Below are 17,797 nucleotides of genomic sequence, written 5' to 3'. Positions count from 1 at the left end.
ACAAAGGAAAATGTCAGGGAATTTTAGATGACTGAGGACTTGATGTGAATTAGTGGTCTGATATGCCTACTGAGAGGGTCAAAGCTCCACTTAATCATTTCTCACTTGTTTTCTGCATGGCTCTATCATGGAGAATAGGGGTAAGTGACTAAATGTTGCAAGCTGCCTGAAGAGGAAACTTTCTAGTATTTTTAGCATTGTCAAAATATGGAATATGCTGTATCACCATATCCAGTGATTCCATAATACTAGAAAATTTTATTATAGAGAGAATGACCATGTAAGAGAGATGTTACAGTGATATTTTATTCATCACATAATGAATTGAGTAAATGTCTCTGAAGGTTCCTTCTCGTTTTGAAATGTATATAAATCTCAAATTTTCCAGCCCAGCGAAAATTATTTGGGATTGTATTGTCCCTAGGCCATGTAAAAAATCATTTACTGAAAGATGTCCATATGATTGGAGAAATAAAATGTAGATTACAGTTCCAAATCGAACCCTAAAAATTCAACTTATGAAAGAATATTAAATTCAAAAACAGAGTACACTTTGTGTTGAAAAGTTTAATGTGAAAAAGATTTATAAGTACATTAAAAATGGTAAAGAAGAAAAAAGGAAACTTTAACAAGATTCTTAGTAAAACAAAATAAGATATGCAAATAAATGAGTTACATGCAAGATTGTTTCTTATATAAAATAGTTTTAAACAAGGTTGTATATAATTTGGTTGTGACAGCATACACATACATATATAGTAATGACAACAATCAGTGTATCTTAGGAATTAAGACAGTGATTTTTATTTTTATTTTAATATACTGGTATTAGGCAATTGAGACTATAGGGTAAGCAATAAAGATGACTCAGTCTTATAGTAGAATATATGATGAAGTACAACCCAATAGTCTTTGAGTAACTTGTCATTCATAAATTTTTACTAAAAATTTCAGTAAAGGTGAAATCCTATTATAAAGACTTCAACAGGTATCCAGATGAGAGTAGTATTCTGGTAATTGTAATGTTATTGAGCAACTTATTAGAAAATATATTTCAGATTTCAAGTTGTAATGAGGGAGTAAATTAATTTAATCCTACTGTCTCTGCAGAAAGTGCTGTGTCTCCACTCTTCGCCTGAAGCAATTAAGAATTAGAAATTGGTGCCCAAAGGGAAAACAGAGAACAGTTTTATTAAGCAACAACAGTACACTATCTAAGGGAGAGTGGGCAGCTTCTGCGAGGTGAAATCGGCCCCTACTTTGTTTGGGGGTTGGATATGTATTGGGTTTTTCTGGACTGGGAAGACCTGTGACTTACAGTGGGGTGGGGCTGAGAGCTCCTTGACTGACACTGAAGTTTATATAACCAGTTTCCCACTCTGCATGCCCTTTCCCGTAATATAACTGAAAAACCAGTAAGGAGGGTTTTAACTGTAAAACAAGGGTTTGTAAATGACTGTATAGCTAAAGGTCAAGCTGGGGATACCTTCTTCATGGACTATGTATGCACCTTTTTAGGAACAGTTTCTCTAGACTGTTAAATCCTGTTCTGAGGGGAACATGACCTGGTTTTCTTGATTGTAAAGACATTTCTTGGGGTGTTCAGCTGCTCATTATCTGGTTTCTGCCTTACACTGCTAAAGTACTACTCTGATCATGTCACAGCCAACATACCCCCATGCTTACAATGGTAATAATCATTTTCTTTCTCAGTACAGTTCTTATGCATAACACTTCCTAGGAGTAGTATCTTGCTTTGGCTACTCTCTTTGAAAATTGGTATCCTATCTAACTACTATCTCTAGTTGGTTGTTCATGTCCTTCCACAGTGTGGCCCTCGCTAACTTTTTTCAAATTTATCTTTTATTGTTTCTGTACATTTAGACCCATAGGTTCGTCAGATGTGTCCACTGTCTTTTTTGCTTTCCCATACTCAATTTTCTTACTACTTTTAAAACTAACTCCTACCTACTGGACTGCTTCCTATCTTTCCTACAGACTTCAAAATAAATATTATTGTCTTTTTAAAGTCCTAATCATCCAATGACCACCATCATGGTGTAAGTTGCATCTCACACCTTTCATATTGTCTTTATACTCTACCTTGTGTTGAAATTATTTGGGTACTTGCCTTATCCCATCTATCAGATTGTGGGGTTCCTTTTTTGCAGTGTGTCTTTGTTGCTATTGGAAAAATGATACCATGTAAGCATTGGATAATTTTGAATCTAATTTGTGATAAATAGAAATTGTTAAGGAGCTTCTGCCGCTCCTGGTGCTGCTTGTGTGTTCGGTGCGGACCTGGTACCTTTTTTGTGAAGCGGCAGCTGAAGAGACTCCGGCACTCGCCATGGCCGACGAAAAGCCCAAGGAAGGAGTGAAGACTGAGAACAACGATCATATTAATTTGAAGGTGGCGGGGCAGGATGGTTCTGTGGTGCAGTTTAAGATTAAGAGGCATACACCACTTAGTAAACTAATGAAAGCCTATTGTGAACGACAGGGCTTGTCAATGAGGCAGATCAGATTCCGATTTGATGGGCAGCCAATCAATGAAACAGACACACCTGCACAGTTGGAAATGGAGGATGAAGATACAATTGATGTGTTCCAGCAGCAGACAGGAGGTGTCTACTAAAAAGGGAACCTGCTACTTTACTCCAGAACTCTGTTCCTCCAGACCAAGAAGACATTCTCAAATAGAAAGCCATAATTTGGTTCCACCACATCCTGACTACTACAGTATAATTTTCTCTATTCTTTCATTTTCCCCTTCCCCATTCCTTTATTGTACATAAAGTAACTGTGTATGTGCACAAGCATATTGCATTTTTTTAACTAAATGGCCAATGGTATGTTTTGATCGACATCAAATGGAGATGAGATGAGGGAAAATACTGTTTCTGTGAAAATACCCCCTCTCTCCATTAGTGGCATGCTCAGTCAGCTCTTATCTTTATATTCCAGTAAGTTATTTTGCTCTCGCTGTTTAACAAAAAAAAAGAACAACATAAAAATCCTTGCATACCTTGTTCGATTGGAGAATTTTAATGTTTTTCATTTATCATTGTAAAACCAAGGACAATTTTATAACTTTTTTGTACGTAGCTGTTACATGTAGGGCAATCTGTCTTTAAGTAGGGATAAATTACTCTAAAAGAAATGAATCCTAGATAGTTTTCCCTTCAAGTCAAGCGTCTTGTTGTTTAAATAAACTTCTGTTTAAAATGAAAAAAAAAAAATTGTTAAAGAAAAGGAATCATGGTACAGGGGAAGGAGCCCTATCAGGAGAATAGCTACTTTAGCCACTTATGGAGCCTTTGGACAAATCATATCGAACTAGTTATGGCATATTTGAGATGTAGTCAGGTTTGTTTGTTTTTTTTTTTTTAAAGATATTTTTTTAATTTTTTTTTTATTTTTATTTATTTATGATAGTCACAGAGAGAGAGAGAGAGAGAGAGAGGCAGAGACACAGGCAGAGGGAGAAGCAGGCTCCATGCACCGGGAGCCTGACGTGGGATTCGATCCCGGGTCTCCAGGATCACGCCCTGGGCCAAAGGCAGGCGCTAAACTGCTGCGCCACCCAGGGATCCCTAAAGATTTTATTATTTGAGAAGAAGAGTGTGTGTGAGTAGGGGGAGGGGCAGAGGGAGAGGGAGAGAGAGAGAGAGAGATAATCCCAAGCAGACTCCCTGCTGAACAGGGAGCCTCATGAGGGGCTCAGTATCACAACCCTGAGATCATGACCTGAACTGAAATCAAGAGTCAGATACTTAATCAGCTGAACCACCCAGGTGCCCCAAGATATAGTCAGCTTTAGAAAAAAGTTTTTAATTACCTCTAGAATTTAGGAAATTATATAGCTTTCCTAGTCTTATAATATGTAATAATGCTATTATCTACATTAATTGGTCAACTAAAGCATAGTGAATCACATTTTAGACGCTCAGCTCTTATTTCTCTTTTGTAAAAAGGTAGCAAATGTAGGAGTTGGAAATTATGTAGGGTTTTTATTCATTTATAATCTGTGGATAATAATTTGAATGAGACATCTGCTCAGTAGAAGTCTAAGAAACTTATAAAATATCTTTATCTGAGTAGACCTGTATTCTTGCTTGTTAGAAAGTTTTGTTTAATAAATTATAAATTACCTAATTTTATTAATTAACAGTTGACTGCATTCCTCACTTATTAAAAGGCAAATTGCATAATGTTTTTAGTAGCAGGAGAATTTAAAGTGGAAGGATTCTATACATATTGATTGACATCTAAACTAAATGAAATATCAAAGTGGTGACAGTTACATGAGGGAAAATGTGGTCAGAAGCTCTCTTTTTATTGTGGCTTTTTTTTTTTTTTAAGCGAGGTCTTAATTTACTATTATCACACCTTATTATATCCTTGCCCCCAAATCCTAACAAGATGATATTATGTTTATTCCGAGATCTTCTAAAATTTGGTTTTAAGAAATTACATAATTTATATGACAGCTACATTTCAGATGTTATTAATAATTTTATCTTGTTATTCTTTGCAAAGTACAACAAAATTGGTATGCTGTAGAACCAAAGGATAAATAATAGTTTGTGTATTAATATTTTGGTTTAAGGTTTATTATATCCTGAAAACATTTGGCAAATAGTACTTAGTAAGTATTAATATAAGTCTGGTAGAAATCAGATTATGTTCTTAAGGATTTTTTTCTTTTTGGAAGAGATTGTCATGAAGGCATACATAATCTATTACACATCTGTTTGTTAACCACAATGTTTAACTAGAATATACTTGGGAGTCCTCATGTAGATCTTCTCTAACATTAATCTGGTGACAAATATATATATACATATATATACATACATATATATATGTGTGCAAGCTTATCTATGTATACATTTAAATTTTTTACATATAAGTGAAGAGTGAAAATATATTTTGCTATAGAAACTAAATAGACTTCAGAGTGGCCATAAAGTTGGTGTTTTTAGGATGAACACAGGGCACTTCTGCGTCCTTCTTGATAAGTTTATAAATTGTCACATTGCCTTGTTGCCATGGATATTATAATGAGGGAGAAGGAAAAAACTAATCCTAACTTCCTGTCTTATTTCTTGAGATCTGATTTTGATCATTTTAAATGTTTCATTTTTGAAATGCTAGATTATGCTTTGTGGTGAAGAAAGGAGATTTATTTTGATACTCTCTTCCTAGTTCAGTGTCTGAGGGCTTCTGTAATCTTCCTCTTTAGTCAAAAACTGAGTGTCTTGTCTTTTAGAATATGGCAGTGTCAAGAAGCCATAGCAGTGGACATGATTTAAGGGCTAGAAGTAGGATCTTTTTAAAATAGGCTTTGCCTCTCAATTTATTGGTGATGTCATTGGGCTTAAATGTACATTATCATGGAATAAAATGCAATACCTAGATAATTTCAGTTTGTTTTTTAAAATACTGAGTTTTCGGGATCCCTGGGTGGTGCAGCGGTTTGGTGCCTGCCTTTGGCCCAGGGCGTGATCCTGGAGACCCGGGATCAAATCCCACGTCGGGCTCCCGGTGCATGGAGCCTGCTTCTCCCTCTGCCTGTCTCTCTGCCTCTCTCTCTCTCTCTCTCTCTGTGACTATCATAAATTAAAAGAAATACAAAAAAATACTGAGTTTTCCTTTATTTTAGAGGACTGCATAATTTAGAGGACTTCTTAAAGGTGTTTTCCAAACCCTCATCATAGTACTGTATAAGCAAAAAAAATTTTATTGCTCAAGTGTATATTTCTTAGGTATTATAATTCATCTAAGACTAGGAAAATAAATGCTTTATTTTTCTCATTTTACATAAAGATCTGTTAAAATAATTTTAAGTGTGAGTGAATGAATTTTTAGTTATTAGAAAGTCACTCATAGAAATTGAATAGAAAATTAATATCTTTTTATGGATATTTAGTTCTGAAAGATGAAATATATATTCTGGCTAGAATTTCAAGATTTCTTACCTATATAGTTTGTTGCTTTGGTATATCCGTCCTTAAATTTTCTCTGTAGTAGATTTCAAAATAAAAATAATGAAGTTAATTTCTTAAGTTTACACTTACGAACAAAGTATCATCTGAATTCAATCTTTGTAGCTCTCACAAATGTATATAAGGTAGTACTTGGATTACTATGAATATGTAAAAGAGTGATCTCTAAAATTATCTCTGCCACGCATTAGTGCGTTTGTGATACTGCCTCAACAAGATTTGAAAATGAAGAGAGATAAGATAGTTTTTACAGTGATGGACTCTTTTGCCTTTTTAATTTGTAGGACAACCTGAGATGCCAGCTCTAAGAGTAATTCGTGTCTGAATTGTTGAAATCCATCTAGAATAGCTACCTCTTTTTGGAATAGTTTGTAAGGTTTAAGACAAAGATATTCCTTACTCATATAGGTCAATCCACTGTAGGTAGCAAAGGAACAGACTGTATTAAAAGCAGTATTTCTCAGCATATGACTCTGGTAAGAAATATGTATTATATTATGATCCAGCCTGCATGTAGTCACGTTTGCACAAATATGCAAAACAAGGGCAGCAGGTGGCTCAGTTGGTTAAGTGTGCCTTATGCTCAGATCATGATCCCAGGGTCCTGGGATTGAGCCCTGCATCAGGCTTCTTGCTCAGCGGCTCCCTCTCCCACTTTCCCCTACTTGTGTACTCTCTCTGTGTCAAATAAATAAATAAAATCTCTTAAAAAAAGAAAAGCCAAGTATGTAAAACAATTCATTAATACTTACCTTTACTTTTGTACCTAACAGTACAATGCAATATTTCATTTTTTTAAGTTCCAAAAAAAATTCAAATTGTTACCAAAAATTAGACTTCAAAACCGAGTAATGGGCCATGTCTGCAATTTGATAAACTATGTTTAGGATATGTCCCTTATTCTTACCTTTAAGTTTTTCTTTACTCTGCACTACTATTCACATGTACTATATTATGTAGTTTTCTGTGGAGATGGCTGATAAAACACCTATTTAAACTGATGCAGTTGCAGTCTAAAGAAGAAGAGGAACTCTGGGAACCCATATAGATTTGTGACATCTGGAAGGAAAGAAATTTTCCAAACTGTTTGCAGTAGTTCTGAGGGCAGGAGTCAGGATTACCAGAGGATCTCTTATTTGTTTGATTTGGCTTTTTCTCTCTTTTCCAAACAATGGGTAGTTTCATATTCTGCAGTATTTTAAAGGTTGTTCTAATTTGGTGTGAAAGTAACTCTTAAACCAGAATTTGAATTTTTAGAAAGAAGCCATTTTGGCCTGAAGAGATTCCAGATTATTATAATGCAGCAAGTAAATAGGAAGGAATCCCTTATAGATTGGTTCCATGATTCTTTTCAGGGAAGAAGTTTCAGTAAAATATATCAAAGAAAGAATTTTAAATTGAGGGACAGAAAATAAGCTTTAGTTACTCCTTCCCTATTTGGCATATGATATCTGAACCTTAGCTGATTTGCAAAGTGAATGAATTTGGCCAGATTATTTAAGTTTATTTTCAATTTTAAGGCTTTCTGATTTTAAGTTAATCAAGGATTAGATTTTTAAATGCCCGCTAAACCTAAGACACTTATATGTCAACATTTAGAGTTTTACAGGCAGGGGTATGAATTAAGATCAATGAAGACCTGTTTGAGGAAACTGCTAGAATCCTGCTCAAAAATATTTGAAGTTTGTGTGCTTTATGGCCACTTAGTCCGCAGGTTTGAGTGCTCATCCACTAAATACAGATTGTCCAGGAAGAAAAGGAAGGAGGGATCTAGCATTTTAAGTATTTAGTTGGAAAGAATTCATTACTATAAACTTCATTACTATAAACTATACTTTCTTTGAAATTATTTTGCTATAAACAAGGTGAGTCTTATCTCTGTTATAGGTGAGAAATAAAATGTGAAATGGATTATGTTAAACTTCTGAGAATTGTGTATTGTTATAGGCTGATAATTCTGTATTTGTGGTTATTAAAGAATTGATAGTCACGATGATAGGTTAATTAAATAATATAATAAATAACTTCAAGGGAGACAGTTGGGACTAAAAATGAGTAGATATATGTTCTTAGAAATTATATATCTGTATAGCTAACAAAAATATACTCATATAACAAAGTTATGAACTTTTTAGGTAGTTGTAGAAGAAATGATCTTTAGGAATGGTTTGAGAAATGAATATGAGTGAATGAATGTTTTATTTTCTTGGTCTAAGAGAGGTAGGCTATATATTTAATGGAATGTTATTCAGTTATAAGATAAAATGAAATCTTGCCATTTGTGACAACTCGAGGGCATTATGCCAAGAATAGTAAGTCAGAGAAAGGCAACTGTCCTATAATCTCACTTATATGTAGAATCTAAAAAAAGAAAAAACAAATGAGAAAACAAGATCATAGATACAGAGAACAGATGGGTTGGGGTAGAAGGTGGGCAGATGAGTGAAGATTAAAAGGTACAAACTTCCAGTTATAAAATAAATAATTCCTAGGGGTGTAATATATAGCATGGTAAGTATAGCTAATATTGTCTTGTATATTTGAAATTTGCTAAGAGAGTAGGTCTTAAAAGTTTTCACCATTAGAAAAAAAATCTGTATCTGTGTGTAGTAAGGGATATTAACTACACTTAACTATGTGGTGATGATTTCACAATGTATACAAATATGGAATCATTATGTTTTGCATCTGAAGCTAATATAACATTATATGTCAATTATATCTACACAGAAAAAGTGAAAAGAGAGGTAGGCCTTCTAGTGGATAATCCACTGGATGTATGTCTTTTCCTTCTGTCCTACAGGACATTTCTGTATAAATGAGAAAGAAAAAGTTTAGAATGTATAACTGTGACTTAGGTTTCTGAAAACTAGAAGAACATTATATTTAAAACTAACTGATTGTATGGACTCAGGAGGAAACTGTCAGGTAACAATTCATTAGGCTTTTCTTGGTGCAGAGGTGACTCATATGTCAGCAGTGTGGATGAGGGAAGTAACAGTCTGCTCATGAAGATTCTGAGGCTTGCCTAGCCTCTAGTTGACAGAGTACATTTATCAGTAGCTAGCAAATAATGTGAAAAGAGTTTTAAAAAGTGTAATCTCATATAAAGGATTTAAATGATTAAGAACAATTACATTAAGATTAAATGTATATATTTGCTATTTTGGGATCCTGATACATGGTTTGTTATTTCACATTCAATGATTATGCTTGTTTTTTATACAATAATAAAATCTCTGGGCTTCATTACACTATGCTTCATACTCTTCATTACACTGTATCAAAATACACATATTTAACTGGGGCTTAAAAGCCTTGTTCAGCTTATTTAAGAAAAATTAACAAATCTGATTATTTACTTTAAAGCTACAGAAGAAAGAAGATCAGCAGTTGGAGCCTAAAAAAAGTACCAGCCCTAAAAAAGCTGCAGAGCCCACTGTTGATCTTTTAGGACTTGGTAAGTAATAAAAAATACAAGTCATCTTAAGAGTTACAAAATTATTGAAATCTTTACTTGAAATGAATATAATGGCTTTATCATTAGTATGCCAAAAGATACCTGTTAACTGAATTTGAAAATGATGTGATTAGTGTGCTTAGTTCCCACAAAAAGGGAGCTAATGTCTGTCAGCACTGTCTCCACTGAAATACAAGTAATGAGTTCCTTGGGGGAGAGAAGAGATATCAAAGTAATCTTCAGAGGCTTAGTAGACTGACATTTCAACATTTAAGATATAGAGAAGATTTCTTTTTCTCTTCTTTCCCCCCACCCTTACCCCCGCTTCTCTTTACTTAGTTTTCTTGGGGGGGATTCCCTTAGCAAAGTAATTATGGGGTAACCTTACTGTAATATGTGCTGGTTTAAAATAAAATTTAATTTTGGTTAACTGAAGCAGTGAGCTTTATACTTAGATCTAGTGGCTAAATTCCTTTCATTTATTTGAGGACACTAAGAAGTGCTCATTCTAATTGAATGTCGTATTTATTCTTACGGCTGACAGATATATGTTGTCTGCCTGATAAATCAACAGGCTTCCCATTCAAGGAGTGTTTATACTGTGCTTACCTACAAATACTGTCAGCTCTTTTTTTTTTTTTTATCTTCTCTTCCTACAAAAATAGCTTTAAATAAATGGTTATTTTTAGTAATACCTGAGCCTTCAGCAGTAATTAATGTATTTTTTTTTAAGTTTGGAGAAGGATTAACAGGAAAAAAAGATACTTAGTTGAACTTCATATACTGCTTTCCTAAAAATTGATCTTTGTTCTTATTGAGTAAACTGTTTTCTGTTTAAAGAATTATAGTTGAATTTTTTATTCATTTCTTAAGGAAACTGGTATATCATGCAAATATATCCTCGTGGGTAAAAATTTTCTGTGGTAGTGAAAATAAGTAGTATATATAGCTGTAACTTTGAAAATAGGGCTTCAGTCTAGAGGCTCTGAAATAATTATGTTGAATTCTACTCCATATAATTTCTCCATTTTATTTTATTTTCTGTAAATGAAAGAAGAAAAGACTTATTACCAAAGTAAGAAAATACTTACTAAAACTATAAGCATGTTTGTCTTCACTATAGCATTTCCTTTCTAGTCTCAGTATCTGGTTTATTACTTTATAATTTAGAAATGTAAGCTATAAACCAGACCTGACTCTTATCCTACAGATTCATTCATTGATTCAAAAAATACTGATTAAGTAAGTGTCTACTATGTTTCCAGGCACCACTGTAGGCACTAGAGATATAGCTATGAAAAGAACCAGTGGAAGTACCTGACATTTTGGAGCTTTCATTCTATATGGGGAAACAGTGAATAACTGTTAAGTACAGTGTTTTATGGCTCATACACAGTAAGTGCTATAGATAAAGTAAAAATGAATAGCTGTAATTTTAAATAAGGCCGCATTAAGGGTGCTCCCTAAATATTGCTGGAGCAAAGACTTGAATAAGTTGTGGATATCTGAATGTGTGGGGCGAGAACATTTTAACCAGGAGAATATCAAGTGCAAAGGCTCTGCAGTAGTGGCTTACTTGATGTGTGCAAGAACCAACAAGGATGACTGTGTAGCCAGAGTGGAATGAGCTCTGGGGAGTAGTGACAGAGGAGAGGAGCCTCCAGGTGAGGAGAGAGGTGGGTAGATTGTAACAGGGCTGTGGCTTTTCTCTGAGTATCTTGGAAATATATTGGAGAGATTTGAGCAAAAATGTACATAAACCGACCTTCGTTTTTAAAGAATAAAGAATTATCATAGCTACTACGTGAAGAACAAATTGTAGCAGGGCAATGCTGGAAGCAAGGAGATCAGTAAGGAAACAAAGTAATATAGGTGAGAGATGATGGGGAACTTAGAGTCAGTGGTAACATCAGAGGTTAAAATAAGTAATCCTGTTCTGGATGTATTTCGAAGATGGAGCCAATAGGATTTGTTGACCAACTGAAATTTATAGGGGTTACCTTTGGGAATGAACCTGTAGAACAGACAAATCTGCTGATTCAGGACCAGAAAAATTGCTGTAGTGATGTCTTGACTAGCCAGTGGGATCTAGTAGACAAATGGGGTGGCTGGCCTTAAATGCTCCACTATTGCTGCGGTAATATTGTATAGTATTAACCTCCAGAACTCAGCAGCTTATATCAGTTCACATTTCTTTTCCTTACTCTCAAGTCTGTGGGTCAGCTAGGGCATGGCATCTATGCTAGAATTTCATTTGATTTGTTTCCTACCTTCCAGATGATTGCTGGGGACTGCTTACCAACTGTTGGTAACACATATAGTTGGAGACACATATAGTGTCTCCATTTTTCAAGATCCTATAAGTGGTTCCCTATCTTCTGCCACCCACTGTCAAAACCATTACCACAGCTTTTAGGGTTTGGTGATGGCAGCACCCCTCTTCTAGTATCACTTTCTGTGAGAGCTGCTCATGCTACATAGCAAACAACTCCCAAAATCTGCTTGGCTTGTATCAGTTAATATTTCTTTTGCTCACAGTCTGTGAGTTTCCTGACATAACTCTATTTGGACAATGAGGGAGCTTTGGAAACAGTGTCTTTAGGAGAGAACCAAGGTTCATTTAGGGCAGGAAGGTGAAGGGAATATTAGAAGAAAGTAAGGGTATATAGGGGATTTGCTGGTGACTATCAGTTTTAGACCATATACTGGAAGAGTTCCAAAGGTGGCAGAGATGGGAGATAAGGTCAGAAAGAGGGAAATCAGACTTTGGGAAAAAAAAATCAAATTTCAGATTTTTTTTTTTTAATTTTATTTTTTCCTGAGAGATACAGAGGGAGAAGCAGAGACACAGGCAGAGGGAGAAGCAGGCTCCATGCAGGGAGCCTGATGTGGGACTTGATCCCAGGACTCCAGGATCACGCTCTGGGCTGAAGGCAGACGCTAAACCGCTGAGCCACCCAGGGATCCCCAAGACATTTTTTTTTTAAAAGCCTTGATAAGCATGGCATTTGATGAGTTTGTGAAAGTCTAGGAGACCGCAGAGAATCAGAGCTCCCTTCCAGCTCAAAACAAACAGTCATTCTAAGTCAGAATTGATTATTAATAGCTACTTTAGGCAGCAGACTATTTGTTTTTCTGCTGCCTGAGGTAAGCATGCCACTCTCCCCTAAGGGGACTCTGGTTTTCTCCTGTAAATTGAAACATGGTAGGGGGTAGAGAGCAGGTGCCCTGAAGTATGACTGATGGTCATGCAAAAATGACAGTATATTCCTAAGTGAATGAGACTGGAACAGGCATTAACTTAAAGCATTTGCAGAAAATATAAAGAAAACCCTTACCATTAGTTTAGTTACACAGCCATAGAGGAGCCATGAATCTTAAAGTTTGCTGTTTGTATTTGGGATCATTTTTATGTCATAATAGGTTAATCATTAAGATCCATTTTTAATAATTTATCTTCCCTTTAAATGGCACTTTGTTGAGTCCATGTTCTTTTCAACCTATACTGACTCAAGCTAAACCTATTTTCTTCAACTCACCTTTCCTGATCTACTCCCCATCCCAAGGTCAAACATAAATGCTCTCTATATGCTTATTAGTAAGGATCAGCAAGATTTTTATGAAAAGGGCCAAATAGTTTGGCTTTGCAAGCTATGTGGTGTCTGCAACTACTTAACTCTCCCGTTGTAATATGCAAGTGGCTATAAGCACATACATAAGTGATTGAGCATGGCTGTGTTCCAGAAATACTTAAAAATAGGCAGTGAACTATAGTTTGCTGACTTCTGCCTTATGTTCTTGATTTTACCTGGAAGAACTGGTTCATATTTAGGTATTAATTCAAGTTTGAGGCCAGTACAAATATGATTTATTCAGTGCTTTACTCTTTGATACCAGAAGTGGGGTCAGATACTTGATTATTACCTGCCTCTAATCTTGGAAATAACCTAATGTCTTAGAATTCCTCTTCACCAAGGGCCAGACTGAAAACCCCTGAATACTCTAGACTCCAGTCAGACTCCAGACTCCCGATACATCTTGACTTGAATGTATACTTCCTGTGTTAGAAGAGAATTGAAATCAGTTTCTGGGGCATGGGGCGGTGGTGTACTTCATGGTCCTTACCTGTGTAGTTATTCTAGGACTGGGCATTACACTGTTATGCGAGTGTCCATTTTTTGTTGATTGCTGCTTAGTTTTTACATGATAAAAACTAACAGTTTAGCAGTTGGCTAGGATAATCCTCCTAGACAAAAATTTTCATCCAGTAGTGCTTTTTCCTTTTTCTTTCTTTCTTTTTTTTTTTTTTTGGTAGAGAACCCCATCTGAGAATTGCTTCAGGGCTGAGCAAATGCTCTAAGCATAAGGCTTTAGAGGAATCATAAATTGCTGGTGTTAAACGTGACCTTACAGGTTTCAGTTCAATCTGCCACCAAAAGTAGAAAGCCCTCCTGCAGAGTTTCTGCCTTGTGGTCGTCCATGCACTGCACGCACACTACAGCGTAGCCCGGCCCCTTGCCAGGAGGCTTGGACCAGCAGTCCTGTCGGGCACAGAGGGTATGTGTGTGTCTGGGGTGGACTGCAGAAGATGTCTGAGCGGATTGGATCCTCAGTGCTATAAAAGGCATCGTGCAAAGAATCAATATGATCTTGGTAATGAAAATCTAGTTCAGGGTGTATTCACCGCTTACATAAAATCATTCTTCCGCTTACTCACTGTAACCTAGGGAAATTTCTGCCTAAACATTTTGTGAGTTGTATTTTAAATAACTGAATTCTATGGAGGAATAGGAAGTTCCTCTAATTATTCTTAATTCAAAATTTCAAAGGAACGTACAGCTTTGGGCAAGTTTTAAAGTTTTCTCATTCATGTTCGTGTTTTGGGAAATAAAAGTATTAACTTCTTCCCACAGTGGATCGACAATGCTAGTTAAATATAGTTATCAGTGTATAACCTGCTTAATTTTCTAGTAACATATATTCCAGTTTTATATGATGAGAGAGACGAATACATTACTCTTTTTTTCTCTAAGTTTTCTTGTTTTTAAAAGATATTTTGGACAGAAACAAGCTAAAAAATAAAACCCCCCACAGAAGAAACTCTACTTACTTTTAAAGCAGAAAATTTCTATTTTTCAAAGTTCATATGCAGTGGACTGAAACGAGGTTGGGAATGAGCTAAATGCCAGGTGTAGCAGCAGTGGCCCTGGAAAACCACCGGTGTCCTATGAACCATGCATGCACTGACCAGATCAGGAGGATGTTTGTGTAGTTAGCTACACATTCCATTTTTCCAAGGAGAGAGGCAAAGAGAAGGAATACTCTACCTTCTAAGTGCCCTAAACAATTATGTAGTCTGTTTTGTTTTTCATATAGAGCTTCAGACCTAATGAAAACTTGTATTGCTTCTGCTCAGAAAAGTATGTTTAGTAAGCTATTATATTAATCCTATCAAAAGGAAGAATTGGTTTCATTTTTGTGAAACAACACCTGTGGAGGAAAAAAAATGCAGGTAGATGAATATATTGTTTTAAGAGAACTGGCAATAGGCAGATCCTTGCAAGTGGTCCTCAGTCCATTCTGGGGAGAAGGAAGAGTAATCACCTGAACTATCATTCCATTTTACAGATGAAGAAACTGAGGTACAGAGAGGTTAAGGTGCCCAAAGTCACCTAGGTAATAGATTATGGAGCCAGGCCCATGTTCTTAACTGTTAATTACACTATGTTGAACTGTGGCACAAAATAAAACTCTAAGATTACTAGATGACATTCTGCCACACAAAACAGACATTAGATCATTTGTCAGATTGATAGCTGGTGGCATTGTGTCATAAGAACAGCACTGGATTTAGAGGCAGTAACCTATAGTTTGTGTGGGCTCTAGTGTTTTCATCTGGGAAGTGGAAATAAGAACTCGTCTGTGGTTGATGGCCAGAATCTAAATGAAAAAATAAATGTGAAGCATATAGCATAGTAACTTGCATGCAAGACTGTGCTGAGATTGTAACCTGAATATCAGGTCAGAGGAGATGATTAAGAGATAGCTCAGGCCTTTGAAGATGTCCAGAGAAGACAGTCAAATTATGCTGTGTAACTAGGACTCTTTCAGACTTGTCAGACGCATGGTCTTTGGCTGACGGACGACTTGTAGCTCCCTTAAAAGCACTGAGGAAATCAGGTGGCCTCAAAGAAATCTAGTCTGTCACCGTGTTTTAAACATTTAGAAAGAAATTTGTTTTATGTAATTTGGTTTTATATTTATATATTCCTTGTCTTTTGAGGCTGTAAAATGGTACAGAAATATATGTATTTAAACAGTTCTATGACATTTATTCCTTAAAGCACTTCTCCGTGGTCTCAGACAGCAGCTCTAAATCGATCAGTGTGGGTCTCCTGAAGATGGACAACACTGCAGGGCTTGCTACACGGCACTGTGGTATCTATTCATAAAGGCATCCTCTGCTCCAGAGTTGGCCAGAGTAAAGAGATGTGTAGCATACAGGGGCTCAAAAGGGAGAGCAAATAGAGCAAGAGAATTAAGATCATCTTTTAAGGCCACTTTAATCAGTTTAGTAAAGTAGCCTAAATACAACGTTTTTAGCATTAAGAAAATTTAACTAAAAAATAAAAATAAATAACTCCATTTAATTGTCAGGCACCTGTTTTTTTTTTTTTTTTTTTTTAAGCATTTGAAAACAGTTTGAAGCTTGAAAATATTAATATGCTTCAAATGGACATTTGTGACTTGAGTTTAACAAAGTAACACCACATGGAAGTTTATTTCATTCCATAAAGCAATTCATGTATTTTAATACAAAGGAATTACAAATGACACTTTTATTAAGGAAAGAGCTTTACATGATTTCTTGTGTAGAAAGCAAAAAGGGTTCTTTGAGTAACATGAAAATATATAAAGCTTTAGGAAGGAGTTTTGTCGTTAAGAACATTAGTGCAACTCATGGAAGCAGCCTTCTTTAATCAGTACTGTTTCCACTTAAATTCATTCCTTCTTAGGATGATGCCTCAGTAGTTACTGATGAAGAATTAGAGTTGGCAGTTTTCATTGCAGCAAGGGTGTACTCAAGGCTGAATGTTCATGCTCAGTCAAAAACGGTAATGAAAAACATAACATCCATTTACTTATCATATTCTTATCTGCCTTAAACTAGATTAGTAATACATAAAATCACATGTTGTTCTTTGACATTTTTTATTATTTGTGTAAATAGATTATGACCAGCTAATGCATCTGACATTCAAGTAAAGGATGAATTCAATTAATATTTATTGAGCACCAGCAGAGTTCATGGAACTCTAGTAAATACCAGAAAATGCAGCTTTTGTGTGTATATAGGAATACAAGTTGAGGATGAGGTTGCAGTCTGGAAATTGGGAGATAGAGAATTATTGCTGAGGGAAGAGTGGGATTATATAAGAGAATTGGTTGACAGAATTCAGTTTGAAATATCCAAGTTGAATTTTATTGTTATCAGTTCAAAGGTTAATTTTCTTGCTGCTGCTTGTCAGAAGAGGAGAAAAGAAGTTTTTTGTTTGTTTTATTTTGTCCTTTGAAAACTTACTTCATGTAAGATCTAATGTGTTTATGGAGGTCATCTTTATTTTTTAAAAAATATTTATTTATTTATTCATGAGAGACACAGAGAGGCAGAGACATAGAAAGATGGAGAAGCAGGCTCCTCACAGGGAGTCTAATGTGGGACTGGATCCCCTGACCTGGGATCACGCCCTGCGTCTAAGGCAGGCACTCAACCCCTGAGCTACCTAGGCATCCCTGGGGGTCATCTTTAGAACTCATCTGCATCTTATTGAGCATTCAGCTTTGGAGTACTATCTGTCAGGTGCTATGATACATTTGGAACAGATCTGTAGGTGAGGAGAGTAAGATGTGCTTCTGGCTCACAAGGCGGTTGGCGGAGGAGACTTGCCTGTGTGTGACTAGTCATGTGTGGTGCTGTGGCAGCAGGGATGCACTGGCCTGTGGACAGAGTGACTCTGGAGGACATATTTCTGCTTTGGAGAGATAATTCTAATCTCATTGTCATTGGTGAACTGGAGAGCCCCAGGATAGGGTTTAGTGTCAGTCATCAAATTAAGGAAGCAGGGAACCCTGGGTGGCGCAGTGGTTTAGTGCCTGCCTTTGGCCCAGGGCGCGATCCTGGAGACCCAGGATCGAATCCCATGTCGGGCTCCCGGGGAATGGAGCCTGCTTCTCCCTCTGCCTATGTCTCTGCCTCTCTCTCTCTCTCTGTGTGACTATCATAAATAAAAAAATTAAAAAAAAAATTAAAAAAAAAAACAAATTA

At 36.0% G+C, this 17,797-nt stretch overlaps 2 protein-coding genes across 8 annotated transcripts in view; both read left to right on the top strand.

Moving 5' to 3' along the window:
- Nucleotides 1–17,797, top strand: part of SMAP1 (small ArfGAP 1) — a 183,882-nt gene that overhangs the window by 150,460 nt on the left and 15,625 nt on the right. For all 7 annotated transcript variants that reach the window (XM_072832425.1, XM_072832423.1, XM_072832424.1 and 4 more), the window contains one exon: nt 9,381–9,471. In XM_072832425.1, the coding sequence (XP_072688526.1) occupies nt 9,381–9,471 (91 nt within the window). The remainder of the gene's footprint in view (nt 1–9,380; nt 9,472–17,797) is intronic.
- On the top strand, nt 2,266–3,079 carry LOC140636789 (small ubiquitin-related modifier 2). The gene has a single exon (XM_072832429.1). It carries the CDS (start codon nt 2,351–2,353, stop codon nt 2,636–2,638), a length of 288 nt encoding a protein of 95 aa, XP_072688530.1. The 5' UTR covers nt 2,266–2,350; the 3' UTR covers nt 2,639–3,079.

Source organism: Canis lupus, chromosome 7 (genome assembly GCF_048164855.1).
Source record: "Canis lupus baileyi chromosome 7, mCanLup2.hap1, whole genome shotgun sequence".
In the NCBI taxonomy this organism is placed as follows: domain Eukaryota; kingdom Metazoa; phylum Chordata; class Mammalia; order Carnivora; family Canidae; genus Canis; species Canis lupus.
This window is presented reverse-complemented; position numbering and strand designations above follow the sequence as displayed.

What these genes read in the sequence shown, in the direction of transcription:
- LOC140636789 (XM_072832429.1), top strand. Translation starts at nt 2,351, where the DNA reads ATGGCCGACGAAAAGCCCAAGGAAGGAGTGAAGACTGAGAACAACGAT.